General features: G+C 36.6%; 1 protein-coding gene across 4 annotated transcripts in view; it reads left to right on the top strand.

The window, feature by feature from the left end:
* The window catches only part of SLC9C2 (solute carrier family 9 member C2 (putative)), a 101,323-nt gene that overhangs the window by 46,437 nt on the left and 42,850 nt on the right, over positions 1–12,036 (top strand). For all 4 annotated transcript variants that reach the window (XM_059875791.1, XM_059875790.1, XM_024976854.2 and 1 more), the window contains 3 exons: positions 546–644; positions 6,781–6,878; positions 8,085–8,204. In XM_059875791.1, the coding sequence (XP_059731774.1) occupies positions 546–644; positions 6,781–6,878; positions 8,085–8,204 (317 nt within the window). The remainder of the gene's footprint in view (positions 1–545; positions 645–6,780; positions 6,879–8,084; positions 8,205–12,036) is intronic.

The following is a 12,036-nucleotide window of genomic DNA, read 5'->3' as shown; positions in this document are numbered from 1 at the left end:
AGTCCTTTCCCTTTCTATTTCTTTTGTTTATTATGCAAAACTTGATTCTGCTGGTTATAGGACAGGATACTGAAGAGAGATACATTGACTAGCTTTTTTCTATCAGCCAAAATACTCTGAATTCTGTCTCTGAACAGATATTGGTGATCTGGCCTTATTTGCCAAATACAAGAGAACTGGTGTTTTTACAAATAGGCTGATTGAGTAACTATGAATGGCTTCTGCCAGGGTGATATTTTCCAGCTGGTTGAGGAAGCGAGCGATCTCTCCCTATACAAGTACTATTCAAAAGCAGAAAACACAGGCAGCTTCAGAGAGCAGTCAAACATAGACCGGTTTGGGGAAGAATTTGGTTTCTAAATCTCCCCAAATGAATAGTTACTTCACCACAATTGAAATCAACATTTCTAACATGAGAATGTTTTTCACTTAGACACAGCCCTTCATTTTAGCAATTCTGATTTGAGTTATTGGAATCTTAGTCAAGCAGAGTATTTGACAGCTCCTAATCCTTTTTACTTATTTTTAACTCTGTCTCTGTTCAGACTCCTCATGTTTCCAGTGACAGTAAGGCGAAGGAAGAGTTCCCAACAGATGAAGTTTTAATAGAAGAAGCCCGATTGCATGTAGCTATAATCCAAATAGTTAGTATCCTTCACATAATCTGCTTTTTATTTATGTATTTTATTCTTGCAATGTTTTTAATTCTTACATATGGTTTTCAGATGACTAGAAAAATTTTCACCTTTTGATTGGTTGTTAAACTTTGATTTATTAAAGTTAGAAAAATAAATTTCTAAGGCTTTAAATTCAAGTTACAAACCTTATTCTATTTCTAAGTCTAGCAAATTTTAGCAGTTCATTCTTAGGGAGCCTTTGAATAATATTTTGTGCCATTTACACAATTAAACATCTTCAAATATTTGAAACTGCTTTCACAGATTTAAGTATGTTAGTTCCTTTTATATAAAATGTTCTCAAGTGCTTATTTAACTCTTGTAAATCTAATAAGCTAAAATCTAATGAATTAAACATTCTCTTAAAATATTTAAGATTTAATATTTGAATGTTATAGTGTAAACATAGATTATGAGATAAAATCAAGTTTGAATCAACTTATCAAATTGTACATTTAAAACTAGGGTTTTATCCTAATAGTACAAATTTTATTCAAATTTACAAGTATGTACTTGCTCATTATGCCCGGAATCCTTCCTTTTTATTTTCAATTTAGAATCTATTATGAAGAATTTCTAATGCATACAAAAGTAGATAAAATAGTGTACCAAACCTCCACGTACCTATCACTCAGCCTTCACAAACATCCACACATGACCAGCCTTGCCCCGTCTGCACCCTCAGTCACTCTCTCATCTCCCAGTTTATTTTGAAACAAATCCCAGATGTTATTCAATATATCATTTCATCTGCAAATATTTCAGTATGTATCTTGAAATTTTAAAGTCTTAAAAAACAGTAAAATACTAATATTGTGCCTAAAGATTAATTCCTTAATAACATCAAATATTGGTCAATGATCAGTTTTCCAGTTATCTCATAAATGTGATCAATGCATAGTTCCCGCTTACATCTTTAAATTGCATTTCAATGAAATCATATATTGCAATTAATGAATATGTACTTTGCTTGCATGCGTGCTATCGCTTGAGTTGAATGTGACTCTGCAACCCTATGGACTGCAGCCCACCAGGCTTCTCTGTCCATGGGATTTTCAAGGCAAGAATACCAAAGTGGGTTTTCACACCCTCCTGCAGGGGATCTTCCTGACCCTGGGATCAAACCCACATCTCCTGTGGCTCCTGACTTGCAGGTGGATTCTTTACTGCTGAGCCATCGGGGAAGCCCAGAATATGTAATTTAGGTCTCTTTTAATCTATAAATTCCTCTTTTTTTTTTTCCTATTGAAAAAAGGACATATTTCTTCTTAATACAAAAACATTAACACTATATTGATTTAAAAACATTTCTATAGTTAATTTAAAATGTTCTCAGAATTTGGAAGGTTCTTACCCAGAGATATAAAGTATGGTTATGAATTCTTTGTAGAACCAATCTCCTATTGAGAGGTAGTTTCTATATCCCTCCCCATCGTTGAACTTGGGTTGCTCTTGTGACTTGTTTTGACCAGGAATATGTAGCCAAATGACTTTGGGAATGTACTGGAGCCTTGAGGAGAGTTACAACTTCCCCCATCTTCCACTTTGAATACCACCCTGAGATTGTCATGTGAGGAAGCTGGCCTAGCCTTTGAAGGATGAGAGGCATACAGCTGAGAGTCAATACCCTACTACCAGACTTTGCAAATAAAGCCACTTTAATTTAAGGCTTGGGATAGTAGACTCAAACTCTTGATGGTAAGAGATGCAAAGAATCTGTGACCATATAAAATGTACCATGTTCTGCTCACTGGCCACAGATATTTATATCCCTCCTACGGCTTCCCTGATGGCTCAGTGGTAAAAAAACTGCCTGCCAAACGGGAGACATGGGTTCGATCCCTGGGTCAGGAAGATCCCCTGGAGAAGGAGATGGTAACCTACTTCAGTATTCTTGCCTGGGAAATCTCATGAACAGAGGAGCCTGGTAGACTACAGTCCACAGGGTCACAAAGAGTTGGACATGACTTAGCTTTCAGAGGAGGTACAAAGCAAAACACACTCATCTTTTTCTAAGACACTGTATCCCACCCCCAACTCAGATAAGCTTTATCGCATTATGGTAGCAAATTCAAAGTCTGGTATCTCATGATGTTCATTTAGTCTAGGATTGCTCAGGCTCCTTGGTTGTATCTCTTTAAGTATGATTCCTCTTGATACACAGAACAGTGGACTAAAAAGAGAAGTTACTTGTCTCCTCAGCCTCCACCTCTACCACCATCCCTAATCCCAACTTTCAGTGGTAATCAACAGACATTTCCGTTCAAGAAGGAAGAGAACAGGAAGTGTTGATTAATCACTGGTCCTTGGCAGTTCTGAAACCCAGCTGGGCATATGACCTAGTTCTCCTCATTCTATTATCACAGGAGGTAACCCATGTTTGGGCTTCCCATGTGGCACTAGTGGTAAAGAACCCACCTCCCAGTGCAGGAGATGTAAGAGATGAGGGTTTGATCTCTGTGTTGGGAAGATCCCCTGGAAAAGGGAATGGTAACCCACTCCATGCACTGGAGAAGGAAATGGCAACCCACTCCAGTATTCTTGCCTGGAGAATCCCAGGGGCGGTGGAGCCTGGTGGGCTGCTGTCTGTGGGGTCGCACAGAGTCAGACACGACTGAAATGACTTAGCAGCAGCAGCAGCAGCAACCCACTCCAATATTCTTGCCTGGAGAATCCCATGGACAGAGAGGAACCTGGCAGGCACTGTCCATAGGGTCACAAAGAGTTAGACAAGACTGAAGTGACTTAGTATGCATGCATGTAATCATGTTTGTGACAGTGATCTTCTCAGACTGATTTCTGCCATTAGAAATGGAAATTCCCATTCATTTAGAACTCTTTATTGTCTTTTAAGCCCACCCTGACACAATTTCCTTAAAAGCTCTGTGTTTTCAATGAGTCTGATTCTAGTCTATTCTACTCTGTAATTCCTTTTCATACAGACCACATACCAGACAACATGGGTCTGAGAAGCCCTTTAGTCTGCTTGAGAGGGTAAACTAAGCACTACCTTTAACCTCTAAGTGGTCTTATCCAAGGGTCTTGAGCCACAACCTTGACTTGATCTTGAAGCTGAGGCCATATTTTACTGGCAAAACTCTAGATTTGATTTTCATTCCCTTGTATTTTACCACCTGGAGAGACTGCAGATGGAAAATGGGTTTGGGTTTTCAAACCAATCATGGCCTCTTTATATTTTCTGTAATATCTGCTTACAGATTGAACTGTTACCCTTTGGTTTACCTCTCTCTTCTCATACATTATCACATGCTGCTGCTAAGTTGCTTTAGTCGTGTCCGACTCTGCTCGACCCCAAAGACGGCAGCCCACCAGGCTCCCCCGTCCATGAGAGTTTCCAGGCCAGAGTACTGGAGTAGGGTACCATTGCCTTCTCTGATTATCACATGCAGCTAGAGATAAAAACAAATCTTGTATATTAACACATACATGTGGAATCTAGAAAAATGGTACAGATGAGTCATTTCCAAAGCGAGAATAGAGATGCAGATGTAGAGAAACAGACATGTGGACACAGGAGGGGAAAGGGTGGGTGGGACAAATTGGGAGAATGGGATTGACATATATACACTACCATGTATAAAATAGTTAGTGGGAGTCAGCTGTATAGCATGGGAGCTCAGCTTGGTGCTCCATGACAACTTAGACAGGTGAGATAGCAGGTGGAGGTGAGAGGGAGATTGAAGAGAGAGAGGATATATTTATCCTTACGGCTGATTCATGTTGTTGTACAGCAGAAACTAACACAACATTGTAAAGCAATTATATTCCCCCCAAAAGTTTATTTCTAGAATATTTTAAATCCAGAAATCTCTTTAGCCAGATTCATAAATTTATCAGGCACATCTACTTTCCAAGTTGCCTTAGGTGACAGTATTGCCAATTGTGCTGACTCATCATAGCCCAGCTGCCTCCCTCCAGCATTCTGCATCAGTTTTCTCACTGCTTTTCCAACTTCCAGTCTCTTCATTGCCCTTCTAGCCTCTGCTCACCACCTAGTCCCAAAACTAACAACACATGGTTTAGCTTTTTGTTGTGGAGACTCTCCACAATTGGTACTGATTTCTGTTTTGGTTAGCCTTTGCTCTACTACAAAACTTAGTGGCTGAAAACAATGATTTGGTATTTCTCACAGTTCTGTGGGTTGGCAATCTGGATGATTTTGTTGCTGGTCTTGCTTGGGACCACTCATGTGTCGGCTACCATTTTAGTTGAATTGGGGTTGGAGGGTCCAACATGTACCTTACTCACGGATTTGGCAGTTGACTATGTTGTATTTCAGGGCACTTTGGTTCTCCTCCACATGGCCTCCTATCTTCCAATAGAGTGAAACGGGCTTCTTCACTACATGGTGATCTCTAGGTTCCAACAGGGTGAGAAGAGGAGCTGCAAGGCCTCTATCTCCTAGGCTCTGGACGTTGAATAACATCGTTTTCACTTCCATTCAATTAGTAAAAGTAAATCCCAAAGCTAGCCCAGATTCAATGAGTAAAGAAAAGCCTGCCTTTGAAGGGAAGAGCAGCAATGTTAGTTACAAAGAGACATGGGCAGCTATGTTTTATTGGGACCATTGTTATAATGCCCTACCAATCCCATGTAGTGATCTACTCCATGTTATTTTTTTTAAGAAACTGAAATATATTTGATTTACAATATTGTATTAGTTTTAAGCATATAACATAGTGATTTAGTTTTTCAGATTATATTTCATTATAGGTTATTATAAGATGTTGAATATAATTTCCTTTGCTATACAGTAAATCCTTGTTGCTTATCTGTTTTATGTATTCTAGTTTATATCTGTGAGTATCATATTCCTAACTTGTCTTCCTCCCTTTCCTTTTGGGTAACTATAAGCTTGTTTTCTATGTCTGTGAGTCCGTTTCCATTTTGTATATAGATTTTATTTATATTATATTTTAGATTCCACATATAAGTGATATAATATTTGTCTGACTTGCTTCACTTAGTTTGATAATCTCTGCTGCTGCTGCTGCTGCTAAGTCGCTTCAGTCGTGTCCAACTCTGTGCGACCCCATAGATGGCAGCCCACCATGCTCCCCCATCCCTGGGATTCTCCAGGCAAGAATACTGGAGTGGGTTGCCATTTCCTTCTCCAATGCATGAAAGTGAAAAGTGAGAGTGAAGTCGCTCAGTTGTGCCCGACTCTTAGTGACCCCATGGACTTCAGCCTACCAGACTCCTCTGTCCATGGGATTTTCCAGGCAAGAGTACTGGAGTGGGTTGCCATTGCCTTCTCCATGATAATCTCTAGGATGACCCAAGTTGCTGCAAATGGCATATTTCATTATTTTATATGGTTGAGTAATATTTCATTATATATATATTCTATTATATATATTCAATGATATATGTATGTTCCATGATATGTTTATGTGTATATATATATAATATAGTTATATCTTCTTAAGCCAACTGTGTTAGTGGGCACTTGGGTAGTTTCTGTGTCTTGGTGATTGTAAATAGTGCTGCTATGAATGTTGGGGTGCATGTATCTTCTTGAAATAAAGTTTTGGGGTTTGGGGGCTATATACCCAGAAGTAAGATTACTAGATCATATGGTAGCTCTATTTTTTATTTTTTAAGGAACTTGCATACTGTTTTTCATAGTGGATGCACCAATTTACATTTCATACCAACAGTGTACAAGGGTTCTGTTTTCTCCACACACTTTTTCCAACATTTATTATTTGTAGCCTTTCCTGATGACAGTCATTCTGCCCAATATGAGATGATACTTCACTGTGGTTTGGATTTGCCTTTTCTCTAATAATTAGTGATGTTGAACATTTGAAGTAAATTCTTTGAGTTGTATAGATTTTGAGTTTCCTGAAGCCAGAAATCTTTGTGTATTTTATATAATCCAAGGGAGTACTCTGCAAAAATTGAATATTCTGTAAATATTCAAATTGAATGAAACTTATTTCTTGCTATAGTTTTTGAAAAGTATATTTTCATATACTGAGTTCAATAATAATAATGAGGGCTATGTAAAAGGTCAAGTAGAGTATATTTCACTAATGATTTTGTCCTTTGTAATTTTTATTTAAAATTTTATGTTTAGAGTAGCTTTGAAAAACAGTGTAATGATGGAGTCCTCAGTGTTGAGGCAGCCCGGACATTAATTGGTGCAACCAAAAGCTATTGCCACATCCAAGGAAAGTAAGTATAATACTTCTTTAATTGATATTTCCAAAATTGAATGGGTATGTGATAAAGAATGAAGACAGCTGAGTGTCCAGATTGATCAATCTTTTTTTAAATTTATTGTTTAATTGAAGGATAATTGCTTTAGATTGATCAATTTTTAAAAATCTTATCTCTCTGTCTGTCCATCCATCTACTTACTATTTTACTTGTTTATACTTTTCTCCCTGAAGATTCATGAATTTGATGACATTGGGAGTTTCTGGAGTAAGATTTAACTGCAGAGCAATTATATGAGAGGAAAGGGGAGCCATTAAAAAGAACCCACGTAGTTTTAATTATGATTATAATTCTTTTATCTTTATATCGTATTCACTAAATTACTGCATAGGGGAGGTAAGAAGTTGCTCCCTGGTGTGGAGTAGGATCTGGAGGAATTGCTCCAGCCTATGAAACTGATAGGGGCTTCCTAGGTGGCTCAGTGGTAAAAAATCTGCCCATCAATGCAGGAGACGTGAGAGATGCAGATTCATTTCCTGAGTCGGGAAGATCCTTTGGTGTAGGAAGTGGCAACCCACTCCAGTATTCTTGCCTGGAGAATCGCATGGACAGAGAAGCCTGGCAGGTTACAGTCTATAGAGTCACAAAGAGTTGGACACAACTGAGCATGCGTGTGTGCATGGAACTGATAGGTGCAATTAAATATGATGGGAAAAGCTCAGTATCTTAGAGATACATTGATATCTGGTTACAGTTCTGGTAAACATTAAATAATGAATGTTCTAAGACAAAGTTGTAGAGGAACTTTAGGAGATTCTTTCTGGGTGATAGTTAACATTTCATCAGCCTGGTGATATATTTGGGATGTGTAGCATCAGTTCCTAAATAAAGTTTGGGAAGGATAGGGAGTTCAGGGCCAAGGAGAATCTTGGGCTAGGCAAGGCATGACAAAAGGAAGCTTGATTCTGAACCTCAAAGAATTAGACTGGAGAAGTTTTAATTATATTCTACCTCAGGTCAGAAAAGTTTCAGGGACATGGACTTTAGGAGTCTCATGCTAAAATTGTTTCTGTTCCATGACCATGGGTGGTTAGGTGGGGGGATACAGAGGCATATTTAATAAATGTATATTATATTTATATTTAGTATAACTTTTCATTTTATATTACCCAAAGGTATAGCACTTGGTTTTCATCATGTACGTATATTTTTCTTTATTAGATTCATGAGTATTTATGACGTTTCAACTTATGTAAGAGCTAGAAGTTGGCTTGTGAAGTTTAAAAACATGTTAACTTTCTTGGAATATCATAAAGATAAGACACCTCTTTTTCTATATGGGTAAGTACTGTGAACCTTTAATAGCAATGTACTTGAAAATATGACCTTTTCTACATTGTTAAAATAGGTTACCTTGATTTTTCCTAAGGAAAAACCTCAACTAATATTACAGTCAACTCTTATTGATTGAGTAGGGAAGCAGCAGAGTGCTTACTTCTCTTTTTCCATTCTGTTTTAGCAATTTCATTGACACCTCTAGTAGAATGTGGGTAGAAAAAAGAAGAAAAAGGTGGTTACATTTGGGTTCTTCAAGTCGTAACAGTCTTGTCTTAGTGTCACATTACATGTTGGACTTCTTTCATATTCTTCTGGGGTGCTTGTGGGTGAGAAATAGCAAACTCAAAGACTAGTTTTAACTCTCAACTTAATTTCACCTGTGGCATGGGATGGTTCTGTTGATGTCTATATTTAGGAAAAACACAGCCTGGCCTTAATAAACACCTACAGCCAATGTCCAAAATATCATAAGATACGTATTTTACTAACTCGTGTAGACTCTTTTGTTATATAAATTGTAAACTTACACACTTTTTAGACCAGAAAGACAATATTTTTCTACTAACAAAGCAGGTCAGATGAGAAGATACTGAGACCATTAATGTTAATAAATTTTAAATGGATGTTAACATACTTTTCATAGTAAATTGTGGTCATTTTTTTTTACTGTCTTTGATTTATTAAGTTTACAGAAAAATATAAAAAATTAAAACCCTAGGGTTTTGACATATATCTACATAACATCTTTTTGTCAATTTCTACTTTAGATGAATAGAAAGAATTTTAGAAATATTTCATAATAATTATTAAGTAAAATATTTTGTCCTGTTCCTAATTTTAAGCAATGCTGATGTTTTTCTCTAAATTTGTTTCTTTTTTTCTTTTTCTTTTTTTTATATATATTTTATTTTATTTTTAACTTTACAATATTGTACTGGTTTTGCCATATATCAACATGAATCCGCCACAGGTATACACATGTTCCCTATCCTGAACCCTCTTCCTCTGGGTCATCCCAGTGCACCAGCCCCAAGCATCCAGTATCGTGCAATGAACCTGGACTGGCAACTCGTTTCATATATGATATTATACATGTTTCAATGCCATTCTCCCAAATCATCCCACCCTCTCCCTCTCCCACAGAGTCCAAAAGACTGTTCTATACATCAGTGTCTCTTCTGCTGTCTTGTATACAGGGTTATTGTTACTAATTTATTTGTTTCTTGCTTTTGATGTATGAATCTTTGCATTATTCCTGTGTGCTATTATTAGTATTGATTTTTAAAAAATGCTCTTCAGACAAATCTTAAATAATCCTACCCTACACCTAAAGGAGCTAGAAAAAGAAGAACAGACAAAACTCAAACATAATAGGAATGAAGAAATCATAAATATCAGAGCAGAGATAACTGAAAAAGATATTAAAAAGCAATGGCAAAGATAAATGAAACTTAGAGCTGGTTCTTTGAAAAGACAAACAAAACGGACAAACCTTCATCCCAACTCATCAAGAAAAAGAGGGACCAGATCAATAAAATCAGAAATGAAAAAGAAGTTACAACTGAAATAAAAACAATACAAAGGATCATAAGAAATCACTACAGTTATATGCCAATAAAATGGACAATGTAGAAGAAATAGACAATTTCTTAGAAAGGTACACTCCTAAGACTGAAGTAGGAAAATAAAAAAGTGTAAAATATGAATAGACCAATTACCAGTACTGAAATTGAATCAGTAATTAAACTCCCAACAAACAAAAGTCCAGCCCCACATGACTTCACAGATAAACATTTAGAGAAGAGTTAACATATATTCCTATCAAACTATTCCAAAAGAGTGCAGAGGAAGGAACACCTCTGAAATCATTCTAGAAGACCAACATCACCGTGATACCAAAACCAGACAAAGATATCACACAAAAGAGGAAATTATAGGCCAGTATCCCTGATGAACATACATGCAAAAATCCTTGACAAAATATTAACAAGCCAAATTAAAAAATACATTAAAAGGATCGTACACTATGATCAAGTGGGATTTATCCCAAGGATGCAAAGATGGTTCAATGTTTGCAAACTTATTGGTGTGATACACCACATTAACAAATTGAAGAATAAAAACCATATGATCATTTCAATATATATGGAAAAAACTTTTGACAAAATTTAACTCTCAGCAAAGTGGGTATAGAGGGAACACACCTCAACATCATAAAGGTCATATGTGACAGTCCCATAGCTAACATCAAACTCAACAGTGAAAAGCATTTCTTCCAAGATCAGGAACAAAACAAAAGTCCACTCTTGCTACTTTTATTCAACACAATATTGGAAGTCTTAGCCACAGTAATCAGATAAGAAAATAAAAAGAATCCAAATTGGAAAGGAAGAAGTAAAACTGTCACTGTTTGCAGATAATGTGATACTATACATAAAAGTCCTAAAGATGCCACCAAAAGACTACTGGAACTCATCCCTGAACTTGGTAGAGTCTCAGGATATAAAAATAATTTTAAAAAATCTGTTTCACTTCTATATACTAACAATGAACTATCAAAAAGAGAAATTAAGAAAATAATCCCATTTGCAATTATATCAAAAAAGAATAAAATACCTAGGAATACATCTAATTAAGGAGGTAAAAGACCTGTACTTGAAAACTGTAAGACACTGATGAAAGAAATTGAAGACAATGCAAACAAATGGAAGAATGCACCATGTTCATAGATTGGAAGAATTAATTTTGTTAAAATGACCATACTCCTCAAAGCAATCTATGGATTGAGTGCAATCCCTATAAAATACACTTTCCCAAGAACTAGAACAAATGATTCTAAAATTTATATGGAAACACAAAAGACCCTGAATAGCCAAAACAGTATTGAGAAAAAACAAAGCTGGAGGTATCATTCTTTCTGACTTCAGAATAATACTATAAGGCTACAGTAATCAAGACAGAATGGTACTGGCATGGAAACTGACAAATGGATCAACAGAACAGAATAGAGAGCCCAGAAATGAACCGACACCTATATGGTCAATTAATCAATGACAATAAGGCAAGAATATGCAATAAGGAAAGACAGTTTTTTAAATAAATGCTGTTGGGGAAACTGTACAGTTATAACCAAAAAAATCAATCTGGACTACTCTTTCACACCATGCATAAAAATAAATTCAAAATGGGTTAAAAATTTAAATGTAATACCTGACACTGTGAAACTTCTAGGAGAAAACATAGGCAGTAAACCCGTTGACATTTGTCTTATTAACTTTTGTGTGTGTGTTTATGTGGCCTCAGGCGAGAAAAACAAAAGCAAAAATAAACAAATGGGACTACATCAAACTAAAAAATTTCTGCACAGTTAAAGAAACTATCAAAAAAAATAAAATAAAAAAAACCACCTACTGAATGGGAAAAGATATTTGCAAACAATATATTCTATAAGGGGTTAATAGCCAAATTATACAAAGAACAGGTTTCCCAGGTGGTGCTAGTGGTAAAGGATCCACCTGCCAATGCAGGAGATGTAAGAGATGTGGGTTCAATTCCTGCATCTGGAAGATCCCTGGAGAAGGGCATGGCAACCCACTCCAGCATTCTTGCCTGAAGAATCCCATGGACAGAAGAGTCTGGTGGGCTACAGCCCATAGGGTTGCAAAGAGTTGGACACAACTGAAGCAGCTTAGCACAAAGCACACATACAAAGAACACTGAAAAAAATAGCCAAATAACCTGATTTAACAAGGGCATAAAATATGAATAGACATTTTCCCAAAGAAGACATACAGATGACCTGTGGGCACATGAAAAGATGCTCAGCATCATCAGT

Source organism: Bos taurus, chromosome 16 (genome assembly GCF_002263795.3).
Source record: "Bos taurus isolate L1 Dominette 01449 registration number 42190680 breed Hereford chromosome 16, ARS-UCD2.0, whole genome shotgun sequence".
NCBI lineage: Eukaryota > Metazoa > Chordata > Mammalia > Artiodactyla > Bovidae > Bos > Bos taurus.
This window is presented reverse-complemented; position numbering and strand designations above follow the sequence as displayed.